This window comes from Haliotis rubra, unplaced genomic scaffold (genome assembly GCF_003918875.1).
Source record: "Haliotis rubra isolate DU_JTF1 unplaced genomic scaffold, ASM391887v1 Scf1418, whole genome shotgun sequence".
Lineage (NCBI taxonomy): Eukaryota > Metazoa > Mollusca > Gastropoda > Lepetellida > Haliotidae > Haliotis > Haliotis rubra.
In genome coordinates this window covers 19,349-46,172 of record NW_025765357.1, presented here as the reverse complement: position 1 = coordinate 46,172, position 26,824 = coordinate 19,349, and the positions used below count along the sequence as shown (strand labels likewise).

The 26,824-nt window shown below is 44.2% G+C and overlaps 1 protein-coding gene across 1 annotated transcript in view; it reads right to left on the bottom strand.

The window, feature by feature from the left end:
• The window catches only part of LOC124269070, a 70,389-nt gene extending 50,309 nt beyond the window's left edge, over nucleotides 1-20,080 (bottom strand). The window contains 5 exon segments of the mRNA XM_046704083.1: nucleotides 1,383-1,565; nucleotides 2,087-2,171; nucleotides 2,513-2,578; nucleotides 3,622-3,722; nucleotides 19,640-20,080. Coding sequence (XP_046560039.1) covers nucleotides 1,383-1,565; nucleotides 2,087-2,171; nucleotides 2,513-2,578; nucleotides 3,622-3,722; nucleotides 19,640-19,717 — 513 coding nt within the window. The 5' untranslated portion in view covers nucleotides 19,718-20,080.
• Nucleotides 20,081-26,824: the final 6,744 nt, after the last annotated feature.

The following is a 26,824-nucleotide window of genomic DNA, read 5'->3' as shown; positions in this document are numbered from 1 at the left end:
GTGGAAGCCGCGGTGGCTGAGCGGTCTAGATGTCTGACTTTGTGTGCTGGCGATTAGGTGCCTGACTCTGAGGCTGTGGGTTCGAATCCCGGATGGGACTCAACCCCCCAAAAGTACTAGAATCTGTACTTTACAAAGAAAATGTAATCCCAAATATAACATATGTTACCGACTTTATTGGTAATAACTGTGAGGGGGTAAGTGTTTGTAGTTTCTTGTAGTGGTTTATTGGTTCATACACACAGCAATGACATGTTGGCTGTTTGAACATGGTCTTGGTGACTGATGTGAAACATGTGGCCATAAAGTGGGAAACACAACAATCATGGCAGCGAGTCACGTGATCCCTTTAGCGATTACATGGTATTGGAAAACAAGCATAAACACATTGCTAAACAGGAAAGCGCATGATCATGAAAATTGCAAGTGTAACAAGAGTCATCAAGAGATGACAAAAAATTAGTTTTGGAGAAATGATTTGGATAAGGACACTACTATGAACAGTGTCAAAGTCAAACTTGTTGTCATGGAAACGCAAAAAAACATTATTCTAGATATTCCTAAATAGTAAAAGGCACCAGTTGACAACCTGTTGTCGGTGTGTGCAAAGTATCATTATACGGGTTTGAGTTCACATATCATGGTTATGCTTAATGCTTAACATTGCAGCATTTCCACAAGAACTGGGTTGTAGTTGTCACACGATACACAGTTTGGGCACTTGAGGTGCTGCATGTGTCACCACACCAAGATGCGCTTAAATCAACAGCAGATTTGAGACTTCAGCCTCTACTAGCAGATATTTGTTCAGAAGAAAAATGACAGCAATGACCATCAGTCATGGATGCCCTGTGATGTCACACTCATTATTGACTTGTTCTGTTCCAACAGTTTTATCAGTGTGAAGTTTGTGTTGGGGTAGGCGTCATGGAACGTTATTATTTTTCAACGTCATGCAATATATTTCCAATAAATCTATGCCTTTTCATTTTCTGTATTTTTACCTGGATGTTAGCAGTATAATGTATACACATCTACTTTCATAACAATGCACACACTAGTGTGTCAAGTGTCAAGTGTCAAGTTTTTAATTTGTTTGAATATTCTTGTAAAAATTATATTTCTCAAGCTTTGAGGTCTGTACACAATTTATATCCTTATGTCTCAGACTATTTGTAGGGTTTGTTTCTTCAGGAATTTGTGCAGAAAAAAATGTTCATGATGTATTTTGATGCGATTTGCTAAGAAAAGATGATTTTGCTTGTAATATTATCAGTGCATAATGAGCCAGTATCAGGCGACCTTCAACTTAGTTCTGACAGTCATAATAATTCTGGGACACACATACTAAAACAGGACACTGCGGAGTGAGTGAGACACACCTTGTCAGGTAAGCTGTGATTAGTGGACAGCCCATTGGTCACTTTGGTTTGGCGTTGAGAGGCAGACCGGCTCCTCCCACTGCGAGTGTGCTGGCTGTCCCGACTAGGGGGGGGATTGCGAGGGGACGTGGCTTTCTTCAGCACCTCCTGTGCTGCCTCGCGCTGATAGATTCGACCAAAGTGCTGCAAGCAGAAAATACAACTACATGACAAGCGTGCCATGTTTCAGCACTACACAACGCTTCAAAACCACATGCTTAGAAAAGCCAGCTGGACACTAACTGGTGGACTAGAGACAGTGATGGACTAATGACTGACTAGTGGACTAGAGACAATGATGGACTAGTGACTGACTAGTGGACTAGAGACAATGATGGACTAGTGACTGACTAGTGGACTAGAGACAATGATGGACTAGTGACTGATGGACTAGAGACAATGATGGACTAGTGATGGACTGACTAGTGGACTAGAGACAGGACTACTAGTGGACTAGACAATGACTGGACTAGAGACAATGATGGACTAGTGACAATGATGGACTAATGACTGACTAGTGGACTAGAGACAATGATGGACTAGTGACTGACTAGTGGACTAGAGACAATGATGGACTAGTGACTGACTAGTGGACTAGAGACAATGATGGACTGACTAGTGGACTAGACTAGTGGACTAGAGACAATGATGGACTAGTGACTGACCGGACCGGAGTACAGCACATGTTTGTTGGCCAGGTACCATGTGTACACCTTCTTCAGACTCTCCTGCTGCTTGCCGGACTTCACTCTGGAACATGGTACATCACATTCACACATGGGGACACAAAATAACATAAGATCACTGCAACCTATATTTAAATTACATTTGTGACGTCATTCCATTGTCTGTTCGCTCCATTACTTTTCAGGAATGGAAAGATGTGTACCAGTTTCAAAATAAAACCTTCATTTTGTCATTTTGACATTTAATTTTGATAACAGAAATATTCCCAATACTTCGAATGTAATTTAAGTAGGGTAATATCCTCGTAACTCTCCATTCCTTAAAAATAATGTGCCTCGGCCCCCCTCTACGTATTAAACTGAGACTATGTCACTGGACAATGTAGCTGAACACAGATCACTTACTCTTTAACTTCACTCAGCATCTGGACCAGGATGTGATAGAACCTGGTGTCCCGCTCTGCCTTATCCCTGCAACAGAAGACGGGACTGGAGTAGAGGTGTGTGGACAGACTGGTCTATGTGGAGGTGTGTGGACAGACTGGAGTGGAGGTGTGTGGACAGACTGGTCTATGTGGAGGTGTGTGGACAGACTGGTCTATGTGGAGGTGTGTGGACAGACTGGTCTATGTGGAGGTGTGTGGACAGGCTGGTCTATGTGGAGGTGTGTGGACAGACTGGTCTATGTGGAGGTGTGTGGACAGACTGGGAGATCTGTGGACAGTGGTCTATGTGGAGGTGTGTGGACAGACTGGTATAAGTGGAGGTGTGTGGACAGACTGATCTATGTGGAGGTGTGTGGACAGACTGGTATAAGTGGAGGTTTGTGGACAGACTGGTATAAGTGGAGGTGTGTGGACAGACTGGTATGTGGAGGTGTGTGGACAGACTGGTCTAAGTGGAGGTGTGTGGACAGACTGGTCTATGTTGAGGTGTGTGGACAGGCTGGTCTATGTGGAGGTGTGTGGACAGGCTGGTCTATGTGGAGGTGTGTGTACAGACTGGTCTATGTGGAGGTGTGTGGACAGACTGGAAACGAGTTCTGTGGACAGATTGGAGTGGAGGTGTGTGGACAGACTGGAGTGGAGGTGTGTGGACAGACTGGAGTGAAGTTATGTGGACAGATTAGAGTGGAGGTGTGTGGACAGATTGGAGTGGAGGTGTGGACAGACTGGTGTGAAGGTGTGTGGACAGACTGGAGTGGAAGTGTGTGGACAGATTGGTGTGGAGGTGTGTGGACAGACTGGAAAGGAGGTGTGTGGACAGACAGGAGTGAAAGTGTGTTGACAGATTGGAGTGGAGGTGTGTGGACAGACTGAAGCGGAGGTGTGTGGACAGATTAGAGCGGAGGTCTGTGGAGAGACTGGAGCGGAGGTGTGTGGACAGATTTTCATATTTTTTTCCAATTGAATTACATGAAAGTCCTATCAGGTTATTGCTTCAAACAAACTTATACAGGTATCCTTGCTTCAAACTGAAAAACTTACATCAAGTTTCAGATTGGAAACACTTACATGAGGTCCTTGGTTTTCCCTGTGAGATGGGCCAGCTTGAGGTCATGGTGATGGCGCTCAATGGCGCCGTACATGGCTTTGAACTCATTCAGGGTCATCATCTGACAAAGATATAAGTGAAATGTATTTCACTGCCTATAATGCCTATCTTCAAGTTTACACATATATTCCTGATTGCATTGCATGTGTATCAGAGCAAGAGTGGGGGGCCAGTAGTAAAGTAAATGATGAATGAGAGGCACCAGTGGAAGGACACCATGATAGCCTCTGACTGACAAATGTCCATGTCATCCAGCTCAGTGTTCATACCTAAACTAAGCATCCACAAATACAGCTACATCTGTGGATTACTGAGGTGACTGTGATAATATAAAATACATCGGTTCAAAGAACATTTATTGGACCCTCAAAAAACAACAACGTTCCAACACAGAGGTAGGTTAATTTGACTGAAGTCAAGGTAACAAACCAATTACTATCAGGAAAAGTTCTCATAATCACAATAACAGAATTTGATGTGACAAAAATATGTTTGATACAGGATATGGACACACTGACATATAGAAAACAGGAAGGACAGGCTACACCAGTGTACCCAGAAGGTGATGTCTTTATTATACCAGGGATCTCCAGCTTGCTTTCAGGTGTGGTCTGACAACATAATATTGGGCCTATCTCCATATCAGGTCAACAGTCCCTCAGGGAACTTGATTTGGGGTAATGCAAGGGACTCCTGATTTTTTGTTGTAAGTGAGGCACCAGGTAATTAGCAGTGCAGGGATATCTGATTTTGATTATGAAAAGCACCATGGTACCCCTGTGTTGGTGCGGTATGTAGTGATATGTTGAACACCATGGTACTCCTGTGTTGGTGCTGTATGTAGTGATATGTTGAACACCATGGTACCCCTGTGTTGGTGCTGTATGTAGTGATATGTTGAACACCATGGTACCTCTGTGTTGGTGCTGTATGTAGTGATATGTTGAACACCATGGTACCTCTGTGTTGGTGCTGTATGTAGTGATATGTTGAACACCATGGTACCTCTGTGTTGGTGCTGTATGTAGTGATATGTTGAACACCATGGTACCTCTGTGTTGGTGCTGTATGTAGTGATATGTTGAACACCATGGTACCTCTGTGTTGGTGCTGTATGTAGTGATATGTTGAACACCATGGTACCCCTGTGTTGGTGCTGTATGTAGTGATATGTTGAACACCATGGTACCTCTGTGTTGGTGCTGTATGTAGTGATATGTTGAACACCATGGTACCTCTGTGTGGGTGCTGTATGTAGTGATATGTTGAACACCATGGTACCTCTGTGTTGGTGCTGTATGTAGTGATATGTTGAACACCATGGTACCTCTGTGTTGGTGCAGTATGTAGTGATATGTTGAACACCATGGTACCTCTGTGTTGGTGCAGTATGTAGAGATATGTTGAACACCTTGGTACCCCTGTGTTGGTGCTGTATGTAGTGATATGTTGAACACCATGGTACCTCTGTGTGGTGCTGTATGTAGTGATATGTTGAACACCATGGTACCTCTCTGTTGGTGCTGTATGTAGTGATATGTTGAACACCATGGTACCCCTGTGTTGGTGCTGTATGTAGTGATATGTTGAACACCATGGTACCTCTGTGTGGGTGCTGTATGTAGTGATATGTTGAACACCATGGTACCTCTGTGTTGGTGCTGTATGTAGTGATATGTTGAACACCATGGTACCCCTGTGTTGGTGCTGTATGTAGTGATATGTTGAACACCATGGTACCTCTGTGTTGGTGCTGTATGTAGTGATATGTTGAACACCATGGTACCTCTCTGTTGGTGCTGTATGTAGTGATATGTTGAACACCATGGTTCCTCTCTGTGTTGGTGCTGTATGTAGTGATATGTTGAACACCATGGTACCTCTGTGTTGGTGCAGTATGTAGTGATATGTTGAACACCATGGTACCTCTGTGTTGGTGCTGTATGTAGTGATATGTTGAACACCATGGTACCCTGTGTTGGTGCTGTATGTAGTGATATGTTGAACACCATGGTACCTCTGTATTGGTGGTGCTGTATGTAGTGATATGGTGAACACCGTGGTACATCTGTGTGGGTGCTGTATGTAGAGATATGTTGAACACCATGGTACCCTCTGTGTTGGTGCAGTATGTAGTGATATGTTGAACACCATGGTACCCCTGTGTGGGTGCTGTATGTAGTGATATGTTGAACACCATGGTACCTCTGTGTTGGTGCTGTATGTAGTGATATGTTGAACACCATGGTACCTCTGTGTTGGTGCTGTATGTAGTGATATGTTGAACACCATGGTACCTCTGTGTTGGTGCTGTATGTAGTGATATGTTGAACACCATGGTACCTCTGTGTTGGTGCTGTATGTAGTGATATGTTGAACACCATGGTACCTCTGTCTTGGTGCTGTATGTAGTGATATGTTGAACACCATGGTACCTCTGTGTTGGTGCTGTATGTAGTGATATGTTGAACACCATGGTACCCCTGTGTTGGTGCTGTATGTAGTGATATGTTGAACACCATGGCACCCTGTGTTGGTGCAGTATGTAGTGATATGTTGAACACCATGGTACCTCTGTGTTGGTGCTGTATGTAGTGATATGGTGAACACCGTGGTACATCTGTGTGGGTGCTGTATGTAGTGATATGTTGAACACCATGGTACCTCTGTGTTGGTGCAGTATGTAGTGATATGTTGAACACCATGGTACCCCTGTGTGGGTGCTGTATGTAGTGATATGTTGAACACCATGGTACCTCTGTGTTGGTGCTGTATGTAGTGATATGTTGAACACCATGGTACCTCTGTGTTGGTGCTGTATGTAGTGCTATGTTGAACACCATGGTACCTCCGTGTTGGTGCTGTATGTAGTGATATGTTGAACACTGTGGTACCTCTGTCTTGGTGCTGTATGTAGTGATATGTTGAACACCATGGTACCTCTGTGTTGGTGCTGTATGTAGTGATATGTTGAACACCATGGTACCTCTGTGTTGGTGCTGTATGTAGTGATATGTTGAACACCATGGTACCCCTGTGTTGGTGCTGTATGTAGTGATATGTTGAACACCATGGTACCTCTGTGTTGGTGCTGTATGTAGTGATATGTTGAACACCATGGTACCTCTGTGTTGGTGCTGTATGTAGTGATATGTTGAACACCATGGTACCTCTGTGTGGTGCTGTATGTAGTGATATGTTGAACACCATGGTACCCCTGTGTTGGTGCTGTATGTAGTGATATGTTGAACACCATGGTACCTCTCTGTGGGTGCTGTATGTAGTGATATGTTGAACACCATGGTACCTCTGTGTTGGTGCTGTATGTAGTGATATGTTGAACACCATGGTACCCCTGTGTTGGTGCTGTATGTAGTGATATGTTGAACACCATGGTACCTCTGTGTGGGTGCTGTATGTAGTGATATGTTGAACACCATGGTACCTCTCTGTGGGTGCTGTATGTAGTGATATGTTGAACACCATGGTACCTCTGTGTTGGTGCTGTATGTAGTGATATGTTGAACACCATGGTACCTCTGTGTTGGTGCTGTATGTAGTGATATGTTGAACACCATGGTACCTCTCTGTGGGTGCTGTATGTAGTGATATGTTGAACACCATGGTACCCCTGTGTTGGTGCAGTATGTAGTGATATGTTGAACACCATGGTACCTCTGTATTGGTGCTGTATGTAGTGATATGGTGAACACCGTGGTACATCTGTGTGGGTGCTGTATGTAGTGATATGTTGAACACCATGGTACCTCTGTGTTGGTGCTGTATGTAGTGATATGTTGAACACCATGGTACCTCTGTGGGTGCTGTATGTAGTGATATGTTGAACACCATGGTACCTCTCTGTGGGTGCTGTATGTAGTGATATGTTGAAAACTATGGTACCCCTGTGTTGGTGCTGTATGTAGTGATATGTTGAACACCGTGGTACCTCTGTGGGTGCTGTATGTAGTGATATGTTGAACACCATGGTACCTCTCTGTGGGTGCTGTATGTAGTGATATGTTGAACACCATGGTACCTCTGTGTTGGTGCTGTATGTAGTGATATGTTGAACACCATGGTACCCCTGTGTTGGTGCTGTATGTTGTGATATATTGAACACCATGGTACCTCTCTGTGGGTGCTGTATGTAGTGATATGTTGAACACCGTGGTACCTCTGTGGGTGCTGTATGTAGTGATATGTTGAACACCATGGTACCTCTCTGTGGGTGCTGTATGTAGTGATATGTTGAACACCATGGTACCCCTGTGTTGGTGCTGTATGTAGTGATATGTTGAACACCATGGTACCTCTCTGTGGGTGCTGTATGTAGTGATATGTTGAACACCATGGTACTCCTGTGTTGGTGCTGTATGTAGTGATATGTTGAACACCGTGGTACCTCTGTGTTGGTGCTGTATGTAGTGATATGTTGAACACCATGGTACCTCTGTGTTGGTGCTGTATGTAGTGATATGTTGAACACCATGGTACCTCTGTGTTGGTGCTGTATGTAGAGATATGTTGAACACCGTGGTACCTCTGTGTTGGTGCTGTAGGTAGTGATACGTTGAACACCATGGTACCTCTGTCTTGGTGCTGTATGTGGTGATATGTTGAACACCATGGAACATATGTGTTGGTGCTGTATGTGGTGATATGTTGAATACTATGGTACCTCTGTGTTGTGGAGCTGTATGTAGTGATATGTTGAACACCATGGTACCTCTGTCTTGGTGCTGTATGTGGTGATATGTTGAATACCATGGTTCCTCTGTGTTGGTGCTGTATGTAGTGATATGTTGAACACCATGGTACCTCTGTGTTGGTGCTGTATGTAGTGATATGTTGAACACCATGGTACATCTGTGTGGGTGCTGTATGTAGTGATATGTTGAACACCATGGTACCTCTGTGGGTGCTGTATGTAGTGATATGTTGAACACCATGGTACCTCTGTGTTGGTGCTGTATGTAGTGATATGTTGAACAACATGGTACCCCTGTGTTGGTGCTGTATGTAGTGATATGTTGAACACCATGGTACCTCTCTGTGGGTGCTGTATGTAGTGATATCTTGAACACCATGGTACCTCTCTGTGGGTGCTGTATGTAGTGATATGTTGAACACCATGGTTCCTCTGTGTTGGTGCTGTATGTAGTGATATGTTGAACACCATGGTACCTCTGTGTTGGTGCAGTATGTAGTGATATGTTGAACACCATGGTACCTCTCTGTGGGTGCTGTATGTAGTGATATGTTGAACACCATGGTACCCCTGTGTTGGTGCAGTATGTAGTGATATGTTGAACACCATGGTACCTCTGTGTTGGTGCTGTATGTAGTGATATGTTGAACACCGTGGTACCTCTGTGGGTGCTGTATGTAGTGATATGTTGAACACCATGGTACCTCTGTGTTGGTGCAGTATGTAGTGATATGTTGAACACCATGGTACCCCTGTGTGGGTGCTGTATGTAGTGATATGTTGAACACCATGGTACCCTCTGTGTTGGTGCTGTATGTAGTGATATGTTGAACACCGTGGCACCTCTGTGGGTGCTGTATGTAGTGATATGTTGAACACCATGGTGCCTCTCTGTGGGTGCTGTATGTAGTGATATGTTGAAAACTATGGTACCCCTGTGTTGGTGCTGTATGTAGTGATATGTTGAACAATCGTGGTACCTCTGTGGGTGCTGTATGTAGTGATATGTTGAACACCATGGTACCTCTCTGTGGGTGCTGTATGTAGTGATATGTTGAACACCATGGTACCTCTGTGTTGGTGCTGTATGTAGTGATATGTTGAACACCATGGTACCCCTGTGTTGGTGCTGTATGTTGTGATATGTTGAACACCATGGTACCTCTCTGTGGGTGCTGTATGTAGTGATATGTTGAACACCGTGGTACCTCTGTGGGTGCTGTATGTATTGATATGTTGAACACCATGGTACCTCTCTGTGGGTGCTGTATGTAGTGATATGTTGAACACCATGGTACCCCTGTGTTGGTGCTGTATGTAGTGATATGTTGAACACCATGGTACCTCTCTGTGGGTGCTGTATGTAGTGATATGTTGAACACCATGGTACTCCTGTGTTGGTGCTGTATGTAGTGATATGTTGAACACATTGGGTACCTCTGTGTTGGTGCTGTATGTAGTGATATGTTGAACACCATGGGGTGCCTCTGTGTTGGTGCTGTATGTGATATGTTGAACACCATGGTATGTGTTGGTGCTGTATGTAGAGATATGTTGAACAATCATGGGTACCTCTGTGTTGGTGCTGTAGGTAGTGATAATGTTGAACACCATGGTACCTCTGTCTTGGTGCTGTATGTGGTGATATGTTGAACACCATGGAACATATGTGTTGGTGCTGTATGTGGTGATATGTTGAATACTATGGTACCTCTCTGTGTTGTGGAGCTGTATGTAGTGATATGTTGAACACCATGGTACCTCTGTCTTGGTGCTGTATGTGGTGATATGTTGAATACCATGGTTCCTCTGTGTTGGTGCTGTATGTAGTGATATGTTGAACACCATGGTACCTCTGTGTTGGTGCTGTATGTAGTGATATGTTGAACACCATGGTACATCTGTGTGGGTGCTGTATGTAGTGATATGTTGAACACCATGGTACCTCTGTGTTGGTGCTGTATGTAGTGATATGTTGAACACCATGGGACCTCTGTGGGTGCTGTATGTGGTGATATGTTGAACACCATTGAACATCTCTGTGGGTGCTGTATGTAGTGATATGTTGAACACCATGGTACCTCTCTGTGGGTGCTGTATGTAGTGATATGTTGAACACCATGGTACCTCTGTGGGTGCTGTAGGTAGTGATATGTTGAACACCATGGTACCCCTGTGTTGGTGCTGTATGTAGTGATATGTTAAACACCATGGTACCTCTGTGGGTGCTGTATGTAATGATATGTTGAACACCATGGCACCTGTCTCTGTGGGTGCTGTATGTAGTGATATGTTGAACACCATGGTACCTCTGTGTTGGGTGCTGTATGTAGTGATATGTTGAACACCATGGTACCCCTGTGTTGGTGCTGTATGTAGTGATATGTTGAACACCATGGTACCTCTCTGTGGGTGCTGTATGTAGTGATATGTTGAACACCATGGTACCCCTGTGTTGGTGCTGTATGTAGTGATATGTTGAACACCATGGTACCTCTCTGTGGGTGCTGTATGTAGTGATATGTTGAACACCATGGTACCTCTCTGTGTTGGTGCTGTATGTAGTGATATGTTGAACACCATGGTACCTCTCTGTGGGTGCTGTATGTAGTGATATGTTGAACACCATGGTACCCCTGTGTTGGTGCTGTATGTAGTGATATGTTGAACACCATGGTACCTCTGTGGGTGCTGTATGTAGTGATATGTTGAACACCATGGTACCTCTGTCTTGGTGCTGTATGTAGTGATATGTTGAACACCATGGTACCTCTCTGTGGGTGCTGTATGTAGTGATATGTTGAACACCATGGTACCTCTCTGTGGGTGCTGTATGTAGTGATATGTTGAACACCATGGAACATCTCTGTGGGTGCTGTATGTAGTGATATGTTGAAAACCATGGAACATCTCTGTGGGTGCTGTATGTAGTGATATGTTGAACACCATGGAACATCTCTGTGGGTGCTGTATGTAGTGATATGTTGAACACCATGGTACTCCTGTGTTGGTGCTGTATGTAGTGATATGTTGAACACCGTGGTACCCCTGTGTTGGTGCTGTATGTAGTGATATTTTGAACACCATGGTACCTCTGTGTGGGTGCTGTATGTAGTGATATGTTGAACACCATGGTACCTCTGTGTTGGTGCTGTATGTAGTGATATGTTGAAAACCATGGTACCCCTGTGTTGGTGCTGTATGTAGTGATATGTTGAACACTGTGGTACCTCTGTGTTGGTGCTGTATGTAGTGATATGTTGAACACCATGGTACCTCTGTCTTGGTGCTGTATGTAGTGATATGTTGAACACCATGGTTCCTCTGTGTTGGTGCTGTATGTAGTGATATGTTGAACACCATGGTACCTCTGTGTTGGTGCTGTATGTAGTGATATTTTGAACACCATGGTACCTCTGTGTGGGTGCTGTATGTAGTGATATGTTGAACACCATGGTACCTCTGTGTTGGTGCTGTATGTAGTGATATGTTGAACACCATGGTACTCCTGTGTTGGTGCTGTATGTAGTGATATGTTGAACACCATGGTACCTCTGTGTTGGTGCTGTATGTAGTGATATGTTGAACACCATGGTACCTCTGTCTTGGTGCTGTATGTAGTGATATGTTGAACACCATGGTACCTCTGTGTGGGTGCTGTATGTAGTGATATGTTGAACACCATTGTACCTCTGTGTTGGTGCTGTATGTAGTGATATGTTGAACACCATGGTACCTCTGTGTTGGTGCTGTATGTAGTGATATGTTGAACACCGTGGTACCTCTGTGTTGGTGCTGTATGTAGTGATATGTTGAACACCGTGGTACATCTGTGTGGGTGCTGTATGTAGTGATATGTTGAACACCGTGGTACCTCTGTGTGGGTGCTGTATGTAGAGATATATTGATACCACTGTCTTTATGTAGTCGGACTGCCATCAATACAATTTAACAGGACAAATATGTTATATGATAAAAGTATCTTAAAAACATATTGTTGGTCATAAAAAGTCTTTGAAGAGATCTATTGACATGCTATTATCCACATAAACATAATATTTTCAGCCAGGTGTTGTGTCAACATCGACAGGTATTTGTTTGGTATAAGTGTGGTATTGGTTCCCATAGAATATGCTGTCCATGCCTGCTTTAAAGGGTTGTACACAGATCTTACACTGATAACTACCAACCGGAACATGGACAAACGACCTCTTGCCCTTCTACCCCGGGTTTCATATGTGTTGACGGTTAAGTAAACACCTTGCAAACATTTGCTTTATGTGAAAGCCATAAAGACCTCCTTAAATACAAGCTCACACAAGAACGAAATAGTTTTGCAGCATGAGTTATGGGGCTCTATTGCCAATGGCTTGTTGACTTGCCTATACAATACAGAAAGGCAGTGAGTGAATTCCCCAGCACACCAGACAAATAACACACTGTCGACAGGCTGCAACTGTGACTTCTGTGACTCGAGAACACCATTACACTGTGTGTTAATAGAATTACTTGAAAACATCTCACAGTATACACACTGCAGACTTCATGCACCACACAATATTAACAGTGCTGAAAAACTGGTAAGGTAATATTGAAACCAAATGTAGGTGAATGGCGATGAGAAGCTTATCTGTACTGTATCCAGTTGGACATGGCAGTAAATGCATGCACTGACTGATGTTGACACCCACTGATGACCTGACTGATGCTGACACCTACTGATGACCTGACTGATGATGTTCACGTCCACTGATGACCTGACTGATGATGTTTACACCTGCTAATGACCTGACGGATGATGTTTACACCTGCTGATGACCTGACTGATGCTGCTGACACACACTGATGACCTGACTGATGATGTTGACAACTACTGATGACCTGACTGATGATGTTTACACCTGCTGATGACCTGACGGATGATGTTGACACCCAGTGATGACCTGAGGGATGATGTTGGCACACACTGATGACCTGAGGGATGATGTTGACACCTGCTGATGACCTGATTGATCATGTTGACACCTACTGATGACCTGACTGATGACGTTGACACTCAGTAATGACCTGACTGATGATGCTGACACCAACTGATGATCTGACTGATGATGTTGACACACAGTGATGACCTGACTGATGTTGCTGACACTTACTGATGACCTGACTGATGTTGCTGACACCTACAGATGACCTGACTGATGATGTTGACACCCACTGATGACCTGACTGATGATGCTGACACCTACTGATGACCTGATTGATGATGTTGACACCTACTGATGACCTGACTGATAATGTGTACTCCAGTGATGACCTGACTGATGATGTTAACACCCAGTGATCACCTGATAGATGATGTTGACACCTACTGATGACCTGACTGATGTTGCTGACGCCTACTGATGACCTGACTGATGATGTTGACACCTACTGATGACCTGACTGATGATGATGACACCCAGTGATGACCTGACTGATGATGTTGACACCTACTGATGACCTGACTGATAATGTGTACACCCAGTGATGACCTGACTGATGATGTTGACACCTACTGATGACCTGAGTGATGATGTTGACACCTACTGATGACCTGACTGATGATGTTGACACCTACTGATGACCTGACTGATGATGTTGACACCTACTGATGACCTGACTGATGATGTTGACACCTACTGATGACCTGACTGATGATGTTGACACCTACTGATGACCTGACTGATGATGTTGACACCTACTGATGACCTGACTGATGATGTTGACACCTACTGATCATCTGACTGATGATGATGACCTGACTCATGAAGTTCACGCCCACTGATGACCTGATTCATGATGGTGACACCCACTGATGACCTGACTGATGACAGTGACACCCACTGATGACCTGACTGATGATCTTGACACCTACTGATGACCTGACTGATGATGTTGACACCTACTGATGACCTGACTGATGATGTTGACACCTACTGATGACCTGACTGATGATGTTGACACCTACTGATGACCTGACTGATGATGTTGACACCTACTGATGACCTGACTGATGATGATGACACCCACTGATGACCTGACTGATGACAGTGACACCCACTGATGACCTTACTGATGATCTTGACACCTACTGATGACTTGATTCATACCCCAGGAACAACCTCTCACTTTTTATCTGCTTACCGACCTAGTTGTGACATTTAAAAATATATGCACATGTTCATAAGAAGTAATGATGGTTCAATCTCAAAACATGTATATCTGGCCCACACCCACACACCACACCCACTATTATGAAGGTAATCGAGATACACAATATATATGTATATGTGCGCTTAAACCAGTTGAGCTACGTACCCGCGACCGTCGGAGTGACTTTAGTCCTTTCTCCAAGGCATCCAGCCCTTCCCTGGCGATGCACACCCACCGGCATCGCTATGGTAACACACGCGGCTCCGGCTTTAACTGCACACCGCCTTGTCAACACTCTGGACAACGTTCACGTCCCCGGTGATATCATCACACGTTTAACACTCAGAAGAAAAAACTCAAAACACATGCACAGATCGATCTATGTCGATCACACCGATGAATCGATCAGTGACCGTCTGGTCAGCCGAAGCGTGACGTCCTGTCGGCAACATCAATGGAAACTAACACACACATCCACACTGGTGCTGGTCCGTCGTTATCTCCAGGTAATCCACAGGAAAATATCTGTCACATTCTGTCAGTTCCCAACCACTGACAAGAGCGACTGTCACACCACACGCGGTTACTGTTTACTTTTCTGCCGTTCGGCAAAGTTCACTGCAGGTGCCCGTCACAGCGAGACTACCTTCCACCACGACGCATTGGGGGGTTACTATGTACCGTTATGGCACGCCGGGTATAGATGGGAGATTACAGCGATCGGTCGGGATTAGGGTAGGCTAATAATCCATAAATCAAAAGCGTTTCTAAAAGTTGAAAAGAAGGAGAAGCGGTCTTTTGTTACAGTCTTATTAACTTCTTACATGACGGGAATGGTATGCATTAGACTGACTGACTGACTGAGTTTGGTTTTACGCCGCTTTCAGCAATATTCCAGCAACATCACGGCGGGGACACCAGAAATGGGCTGCATTAGACTGTGCATGCAGGTAGCACCCAACATAGTGAGTCTTTTGTAACGCTTTATGGTTTAACTAGGTTTTACAAGGAGCGACCACACAGAATACATTATGTTATGAATTAAGCATTCCAAATTTTCAATTTATAACTGATCAAATAGGCTTAACATGATAGATCACTGGCCGGTTGCTGGCAATCCTTTCTCAGCTCCTTGAGGAGTATACATAACACGAGCTGAGTCTGACTGACGCCACATTACCATCTGAACAATCTAGCCAGTTATGACATAAGCAAGAATCTCATATACCGCTTGCGTCACCTCATATACTGGCAAAGCTAGAATCTCGCATGCCACACTGCCCTATCGATAACAGCTAGAATATCATATAACACTGTATCACCCGCCATATCGATAACAGCTAGAATATCATATACAACTGTATCACCCGCCATATCGATAACAGCTAGAATATCATATACCACTGTATCACCCTCGCCATATCGATAACAGCTAGAATATCATATACCACTGTATCACCCGGCATATCGATAACAGCTAGAATATCATATACCACTGTATCACCCGCGATATCGATAACAGCTAGAATATCATATACCACTGTATCACCCCATATATCGATAACAGCTAGAATATCATATACCACTGTATCACCCGCCATATTGATAACAGCTAGCATATCATATACCACTGTATCACCCGCCATATCGATAACAGCTAGAATATCATATACCACTGTATCACCCGCGATATCGATAACAGCTAGAATATCATATACAACTGTATCACCCACGATATCGATAACAGCTAGAATATCATATACCACTGTATCACCCGCCATATCGATAACAGCTAGAATATCATATACAACTGTATCACCCGCGATATCGATAACAGCTAGAATATCATATACCACTGTATCACCCGCCATATCGATAACAGCTAGAATATCATATACCACTGTATCACCCGCCATATCGATAACAGCTAGAATATCACATACAAACTGTATCACCTGCCCTATCGATAACAGCTAGAATATGTTATACCACTGTATCACCCGCCATATCGATAACAGCTAGAATATCATATACAACTGTATCACCCGCCATATCGATAACAGCTAGAATATCATATACAACTGTATCACCCGCCATATCGATAACAGCTAGAATATCATATACAACTGTATCACCCGCCATATCGATAACAGCTAGATGGTGTTGGTGCTGTATGTAGTGATATGTTGAACACCGTGGTACATCTGTGTGGGTGCTGTATGTAGTGATATGTTGAACACCGTGGTACCTCTGTGTGGGTGCTGTATGTAGAGATATATTGATACCTCTGTCTTTATGTAGTCGGACTGCCATCAATACAATTTAACAGGACAAATATGTTATATGATAAAAGTATCTTAAAAACATATTGTTGGTCATAAAAAGTCTTTGAAGAGATCTATTGACATGCTATTATCCACATAAACATAATATTTTCAGCCAGGTGTTGTGTCAACATCGACAGGTATTTGTTTGGTATAAGTGTGGTATTGGTTCCCATAGAATATGCTGTCCATGCCTGCTTTAAAGGGTTGTACACAGATCTTACACTGATAACTACCAACCCGAACATGGACAAGCGACCTCTTGCCCTTCTACCCGGGTTTCATATGTGTTGGCGGTTAAGTAAACACCTTGCAAACATTTGCTTTATGTGAAAGCCATAAAGACCTCCTTAAATACAAGCTCACACAAGAGCGAAATAGTTTTGCAGCATGAGTTATGGGGCTCTATTGCCAATGGCTTGTTGACTTGCCTATACAATACAGAAAGGCAGTGAGTGAATTCCCCAGCACACCAGACAAATAACACACTGCAATCGACAGGCTGCAACTGTGACTTCTGTGACTCGAGAACACCATTACACTGTGTGTTAATAGAATTACTTGAAAACATCTCACAGTATACACACTGCAGACTTCATGCACCACACAATATTAACAGTGCTGAAAAACTGGTAAGGTAATATTGAAACCAAATGTAGGTGAATGGCGATGAGAAGCTTATCTGTACTGTATCCAGTTGGACATGGCAGTAAATGCATGCACTGACTGATGTTGACACCCACTGATGACCTGACTGATGCTGACACCTACTGATGACCTGACTGATGATGTTCCGTCCACTGATGACCTGACTGATGATGTTTACACCTGCTAATGACCTGGCCGGATGATGTTTACACCTGCTGATGACCTGACTGATGCTGCTGACACACTGATGACCTGACTGATGATGTTGACAACTACTGATGACCTGACTGATGATGTTTACACCTGCTGATGACCTGACGGATGATGTTGACACCCACTGATGACCTGACTGATGATGTTGACACACACTGATGACCTGAGGGATGATGTTGACACCTGCTGATGACCTGATTGATCATGTTGACACCTACTGATGACCTGACTGATGACGTTGACACTCAGTAATGACCTGACTGATGATGCTGACACCAACTGATGATCTGACTGATGATGTTGACACACAGTGATGACCTGACTGATGTTGCTGACACTTACTGATGACCTGACTGATGTTGCTGACACCTACAGATGACCTGACTGATGATGTTGACACCCACTGATGACCTGACTGATGATGCTGACACCTACTGATGACCTGATTGATGATGTTGACACCTACTGATGACCTGACTGATAATGTGTACACCCAGTGATGACCTGACTGATGATGTTAACACCCAGTGATCACCTGATAGATGATGTTGACACCTACTGATGACCTGACTGATGTTGCTGACGCCTACTGATGACCTGACTGATGATGTTGACACCTACTGATGACCTGACTGATGATGATGACACCCAGTGATGACCTGACTGATGATGTTGACACCTACTGATGACCTGACTGATAATGTGTACACCCAGTGATGACCTGACTGATGATGTTGACACCTACTGATGACCTGAGTGATGATGTTGACACCTACTGATGACCTGACTGATGATGTTGACACCTACTGATGACCTGACTGATGATGTTGACACCTACTGATGACCTGACTGATGATGTTGACACCTACTGATGATGTTGACCCTGACTGATTGATGTTGACACCTACTGATGACCTGACTGATGATGTTGACACCTACTGATGACCTGACTGATGATGTTGACACCTGATGATCTGACTGATGATGTTGACTGATGATGATGACCTGACTGATGTTGCTGACACTTACTGATGACCTGACTGATGTTGCTGACACCTACAGATGACCTGACTGATGATGTTGACCCACTGATGATGACTGATGATGCTGACTGATGACCTGATTGATGATGTTGACACCTGACTGATGACCTGACTGATGATGTTAACGCAGTGATCTTGATAGATGACCTGACTGATGTTGACACCTACTGATGACCTGATGATGATGTTGACACCTACTGATGACCTGACTGATGATGATTGACACCAGTGATGACCTGACTGATGATGTTGACACCTACTGATGACCTGACTGATGATGTGATGACACCTACTGATGACCTGACTGATGATGTTGACACCTACTGATGACCTGACTGATGATGTTGACACCTACTGATGACCTGACTGATGATGTTGACACCTACTGATGACCTGACTGATGATGTTGACACCTACTGATGACCTGACTGATGATGTTGACACCTACTGATGACCTGACTGATGATGTTGACACCTACTGATCATCTGACTGATGATGATGACCTGACTCATGAAGTTCACGCCCACTGATGACCTGATTCATGATGGTGACACCCACTGATGACCTGACTGATGACAGTGACACCCACTGATGACCTTACTGATGATCTTGACACCTACTGATGACTTGATTCATACCCCAGGAACAACCTCTCACTTTTTATCTGCTTACCGACCTAGTTGTGACATTTAAAAATATATGCACATGTTCATAAGAAGTAATGATGGTTCAATCTCAAAACATGTATATCTGGCCCACACCCACACACCACACCCACTATTATGAAGGTAATCGAGATACACAATATATATGTATATGTGCGCTTAAACCAGTTGAGCTACGTACCCGCGACCGTCGGAGTGACTTTAGTCCTTTCTCCAAGGCATCCAGCCCTTCCCTGGGCGTGCACACCCCCACCGGCATCGCTATGGTAACACACGCTCCGCGCTTTAACTGCACACCGCCTTGTCAACACTCTGGACAACGTTCACGTCCCCGGTGATATCATCACACGTTTAACACTCAGAAGAAAAACTCAAAACACATGCACAGATCGATCTATGTCGATCACACCGATGAATCGATCAGTGACCCGTCTGGTCAGCCGAAACGTGACGTCCTGTCGGCAACATCAATGGAAACTAACACACACATCCACACTGGTGCTGGTCCGTCGTTATCTCCAGGTAATCCACAGGAAAATATCTGTCACATTCTGTCAGTTCCCAACCACTGACAAGAGCGACTGTCACACCACGCAGTTACTGTTTACTTTTCTGCCGTTCGGCAAAGTTCACTGCAGGTGCCCGTCACAGCGAGACTACCTTCCACACGACGCATTGGGGTTACTATGTACCGTTATGGCACGCCGGGTATAGATGGGAGATTACAGCGATCGGTCGGGATTAGGGGGTAGGCTAATAATCCATAAATCAAAAGCGTTTCTAAAAGTTGAAAAGAAGGAGAAAGGGTCTTTTGTTACAGTCTTATTAACTTCTTACATGACGGGAATGGTATGCATTAGACTGACTGACTGACTGAGTTTGGTTTTACGCCGCTTTCAGCAATATTCCAGCAACATCACGGCGGGGGACACCAGAAATGGGCTGCATTAGACTGTACGCAGGTAGCACCCAACATAGTGAGTCTTTTTGTAACGCTTTATGGTTTAACTAGGTTTTACAAGGAGCGACCACACAGAATACATTATGTTATGAATTCGCATTCCAAATTTTCCAATTTATAACTGATCAAATAGGCTTAACATGATAGATCACTGGCCCGGTTGCTGGCAATCCTTTCTCAGCTCCTTGAGGAGTACATAACACGAGCTGAGTCTGACTGACGGCCACATTACCATCTGAACAATCTAGCCAGTTATGACATAAGCAAGAATCTCATATACCACGCTTCGTCACCTCATATACTGGCAAAAGCTAGAATCTCGCATGCCACACTGCCCTATCGATAACAGCTAGAATATCATATAACACTGTATCACCCGCCATATCGATAACAGCTAGAATATCATATACAACTGTATCACCCGCCATATCGATAACAGCTAGAATATCATATACCACTGTATCACCCGCCATATCGATAACAGCTAGAATATCATATACCACTGTATCACCCGCCATATCGATAACAGCTAGAATATCATATACCACTGTATCACCCGCGATATCGATAACAGCTAGAATATCATATACAACTGTATCACCCGCCATATCGATAACAGCTAGAATATCATATACCACTGTATCACCCGCCATATTGATAACAGCTAGCATATCATATACCACTGTATCACCCGCCATATCGATAACAGCTAGAATATCATATACCACTGTATCACCCGCGATATCGATAACAGCTAGAATATCATATACCACTGTATCACCCGCGATATCGATAACAGCTAGAATATCATATACCACTGTATCACCCGCCATATCGATAACAGCTAGAATATCATATACAACTGTATCACCCGCGATATCGATAACAGCTAGAATATCATATACCACTGTATCACCCGCCATATCGATAACAGCTAGAATATCATATACCACTGTATCACCCGCCATATCGATAACAGCTAGAATATCACATACAAACTGTATCACCTGCCCTATCGATAACAGCTAGAATATGTTATACCACTGTATCACCCGCCATATCGATAACAGCTAGAATATCATATACAACTGTATCACCCGCCATATCGATAACAGCTAGAATATCATATACAACTGTATCACCCGCCATATCGATAACAGCTAGAATATCATATACCACTGTATCACCCATATCATATCGATAACAGCTCAGAATATCATATACCACTGTATCACCCGCCATATCGATAACAGCTAGAATATCATATACAACTGTATCACCCGCCATATCGATAACAGCTAGAATATCATATACCACTGTATCACCCGCCATATCGATAACAGCTAGAATATCATATACCACTGTATCACCCGCCATATCGATAACAGCTAGAATATCATATACAACTGTATCACCCGCCATATCGATAACAGCTAGAATATCATATACAACTGTATCACCCGCCATATCGATAACAGCTAGAATATCATATACCACTGTATCACCCGCCATATCGATAACAGCTAGAATTTCATATACCACTGTATCACCCGCCATATCGATAACAGCTAGAATATCATATACCACTGTATCACCCGCCATATCGATAACAGCTAGAATATCATATACAACTGTATCACCCGCCATATCGATAACAGCTAGAATATCATATACCACTGTATCACCCGCCATATTGATAACAGCTAGAATATCATATACCACTGTATCACCCGCCATATCGATAACAGCTAGAATATCATATACAACTGTATCACCCGCCATATCGATAACAGCTAGAATATGTTATACCACGTGTTCTCTCAATGTGCCATATCGATAACAGCTAGAATATCATATACAACTGTATCTCTATGTGCGGTAATTACGATCACACTTTTACGTGTTCTTCTATGTGCGGTAATGTTTTACGTCTCTATGTGCAGTACGTGTGTCTTACGTGTTCTCTCTATGTGCGGTAATGTGCGTTAATGTTTTACGTCTTACGTGTTTCTCTCTATGTGCGGTAATGTTTTACGTGTTCTCTCTGTGCGTGGTAATGTTTTACGTGTTCTCTATGTGCCTCTGTTTCTATGTGCGGTAATGTTTACGTGTGTGTTACGTGTTCTCTGTTTTACGTTTTTTTACGTTCTATGTGCGGTAGCGTTTCACGTGTTCTCTCAATGTGCGGAAATATTTTACGCTAAATCTGTTTCTATGTGCAAATGTTTTTCATTTTCCGTGTGCAGTAATGTTCGGCTCATAACGGATTGAGAGTAAGCCATGAGCTGGCATTTCACCAGAAAGGTTCACTGACCAAGACCACGGATCTTGCAAATGGCACCGTAGACCACACGGCCTGTCTTCCTTGAAGAAGATACACGTATATATTAACCATTTGTGCCTGGGATGAGAGCTCGCCTCACGTTGTACTAAGCAGCAAACACTGCGGCCTTCAGTGTGCGATGGGAACGTGCAGACCCTGTTACTGTGAGTACAGACGTCAGGTGCAACACGGGTCAGATCTCAGCTTGCACGTCTAGTCATGGGCAGTCATAAGTGTCCGTTTAGGCCCCATCTCCCCTCAACTTGGTGTTACATGGCTGTTCTACCTTACTGGTGACAGTACTGTGAACAATGGAGACGGCGATTTGTCACAAAACTATCCAGGTGTGACGGTCCGGTGCTAGTCACTGACATCACCAAACAAATCACGGGTGCAAGGCCTCACTGAAATATGTTGTTGCCCACATACGATATCCACCTGGCACTCACAGTCAGCGTACCTTGACAACTCCAAAGCTTGGTCACGTGACAAGACGGGACACAAGTGTTATAGAACTTTTAGCATACCTGTGTAGGGAGATTGCCGATACGCGTTGCCGAGAGCTTCACACGAGACATTCAGGGTCGACTTGAAATAACAAAAATATAGTTGACAGATAGCTTGAGTCGTTAGTTTCGGTAGTTGATATGCATCCATAATTGAAAGTTAATAAAACGACGAAAGAGTTTATTGTGCCACAGTATCTCCTGTTTTGTTCATTAACAAGATTACACCCATATTCCCGAAACATTATTAATACAATAACATACGATAAGATAAGATGTTATGGTATTTCTAACTATTGATTCATTTATCTGAACCCGCGAAACGCACTTTAGATCTACACTCGGTACAGGTTTCAACCAGAATATTTCATGTTGTTAATCAGAGGCGAAGCTGCTACACAACACAAAAACATGTCCTTACACTCGGAAATCGTTACAATAACCAGGGAGAATAGAAGATTACCCCTAACTGCGCCCTTAAAAAAAAGTGTTCATCCCGGCAACAAGTATCTCATGCAGGACTGACAGATTTTCTCTGTAGATTATGCTACGGTGAGCTACCTACGTATGCCTGTATAAACATAAGTGATACAAGAGCAACTGGTACAAAATAGACAAACAACTTCTTTATGACTAAAGTGCGACGTTATTGCAAACGGTACGAGAATCTGTATCGAATCGTGGCTCTCTCGTAATACAGAAGTGGTTAAACGCGAAGTTTGTCTCTTTTGTACATGCCAACTTCTAAAATGCCACTGCTCTTATAATGTTCCTCTGAAGGAGTTGTAGGTGTTTCCTGTGATCGATGAAGTTGGTGTAGGTGTTTCCTGTGATGGATGAAGTTGGTGTAGGTGTTTCCTGTGATGGATGAAGTTGGTGTAGGTGTTTCCTGTGATCGATGAAGTTGGTGTAGGTGTTTCCTGTGATCGATGAAGTTGGTGTAGGTGTTTCCTGTGATGGATGAAGTTGGTGTAGGTGTTTCCAAAGAAGGCTGAAGTTGGTGTAGGTGTTTCCTGTGATGGATGAAGTTGGTGTAGGTGTTTCCTGAGATGGATGAAGTTGGTGTAGGTGTTTCCTGTGATGGATGAAGTTGGTGTAGGTGTTTCCTGTGATCGATGAAGTTGGTGTAGGTGTTTCCTGTGATCGATGAAGTTGGTGTAGGTGTTTCCTGTGATGGATGAAGTTGGTGTAGGTGTTTCCTGTGATGGATGAAGTTGGTGTAGGTGTTTCCTGTGATGGACGGTGGAGTTGATGTAGGTGTTTCCTGTGATGGATGAAGTTGGTGTAGGTGTTTCCTGTGATGGATGAAGTTGGTGTAGGTGTTTCCTGTGATGGACGGTGGAGTTGATGTAGGTGTTTCCTGTGATGGACGGAGGAGTTAGTGTAGGTGTTTCCTGTGATGGGTGAAGTTGGTGTAGGTGTTTCCTGTGATGGATGAAGTTGGTGTAGGTGTTTCCTGTGATGGACGGTGGAGTTGATGTAGGTGTTTCCTGTGATGGATGGAGGAATTGGTGTAGGTGATTCCTGTGATGGACGGAGGAGTTAGTGTAGGTCTTTCCTGTGATGGACGGAGGAGTTGGTGTAGGTGTTTCCTGTGATGGACGGAGTTGGTGTAGGTGTTTCCTGTGATGGACGGAGGAGTTGGTGTAGGTGTTTCCTGTGATGGACGAAGGAGTTGATGTAGCAGTTTCTGTGATGGATGGAGGCGTTGGTGTAGGTGTTTCTGTGATGGACGGAGGAGTTGGTGTAGGAGTTTCCTGTGATGGATGGAGGCGTTGGTGTAGGTGTTTCCTGTGATGGATGGAGGCGTTGGTGTAGCTGTTTCTGTGATGAACGGAGGAGTTGGTGTAGGTGTTTCCTGTGATGGATGGAGGCGTTGGTGTAGGTGTTTCCTGTGATGGATGGATTGGCGGCGTTGGTGATGGTGTTTTTTCTGTGATGGATGGAGGAGTAGGTGTAGGTGTTTCCTGTGATGGATGGAGGCGTTGGTGTAGATGTTTCTGTGATGGACGGAGGAGTTGGTGTAGGTGTTTCCTGTGATGGATGGAGGAGTTGGTGTAGGTGTTTCCTGTGATGGATGGAGGAGTTGGTGTAGGTGTTTTCTGTGATGGATGGAGGCGTTGGTGTAGGTGTTTCCTGTGATGGATGGAGGCGTTGGTGTAGATGTTTCTGTGATGGACGGAGGAGTTGGTGTAGGTGTTTCCTGTGATGGATGGAGGCGTTGGTGTAGGTGTTTCCTGTGATGGATGGAGGCGTTGGTGTAGCTGTTTCTGTGATGAACGGAGGAGTTGGTGTAGGTGTTTCCTGTGATGGATGGAGGAGTTGGTGTAGGTGTTTCCTGTGATGGATGGGGGCGTTGGTGTAGGTGTTTCCTGTGATGGATGGAGGCGTTGGTGTAGATGTTTCTGTGATGGACGGAGGAGTTGGTGTAGGTGTTTCCTGTGATGGATGGAGGAGTAGGTGTAGATGTTTCCTGTGATGGACGAAGGAGTTGATGTAGCTGTTTCTGTGATTGATGGAGGAATTGGTGTAGGTGTTTCCTGTGATGGATGGAAGAGTTGGTGTAGATGTTTCTGTGATGGACGGAGGAGTTGGTGTAGGTGTTTCCTGTGATGGATGGAGGCGTTGGTGTAGGTGTTTCCTGTGATGGATGGAGGCGTTGGTGTAGCTGTTTCTGTGATGAACGGAGGAGTTGGTGTAGGTGTTTCCTGTGATGGATGGAGGAGTTGGTGTAGGTGTTTCCTGTGATGGATGGGGGCGTTGGTGTAGGTGTTTCCTGTGATGGACGGGGGAGTTGGTGTAGGTGTTTCCTGAGATGGATGGAGGAGTGTAGATGTTTCTGTGAGGACTGAGGAGTTGATGTCAGTGTTTCCTGTGATGGACCTGGATGAGTTGGAGATGTAGGTGTTTCCTGTGATGGATGGATGGAGGGATGGAGTTGATGTAGGTGTTTCCTGAGATGGATGGAGGAGTTGGTGTATGTGTTTCCTGTGATCGACGGAGGAGTTGATGTAGGTGTTTCCTGAGATAGATGGAGGAGTAGATGTAGCTGTTTCTGTGAGGGACTGAGGAGTTGATGTAGGTGTTTCCTGTGATGGATGGAGGAGTTGGTGTAGTTGTTTCCTGTGATGGACGGGGGAGTTGGTGTAGGTGTTTCCTGTGATGGATGGAGGAGTAGATGTTTCTGTGAGGGACTGAGGAGTTGATGTCAGTGTGTTTCCTGTGATGGACGGATGAGTTGGTGTAGGTATGTCCTGTGATGGATGGAGGAGTTGGTGTAGGTGTTTCCTGTGATGGATGGAGGAGTTGGTGTAGGTGTTTCCTGTGATGGATGGAGGAGTTGATGTAGGTGTTTCCTGTGATGGATGGAGAGTTGATGTAGGTGTTGTATAAGTGTTTCCTGTGATGGATGGAGGAGTTGGTGTAGGTGTTTCCTGTGATGGATGGAGGAGTTGATGTAGGTGTTTCCTGTGATGGATGGAGGAGTTGGTGTGGAGTATATTTCCTGTGATGGATGGAGGAGTTGGTGTAGGTGTTTCCTGTGATGGATGGAGGAGTTGGTGTAGGTGTTTCCTG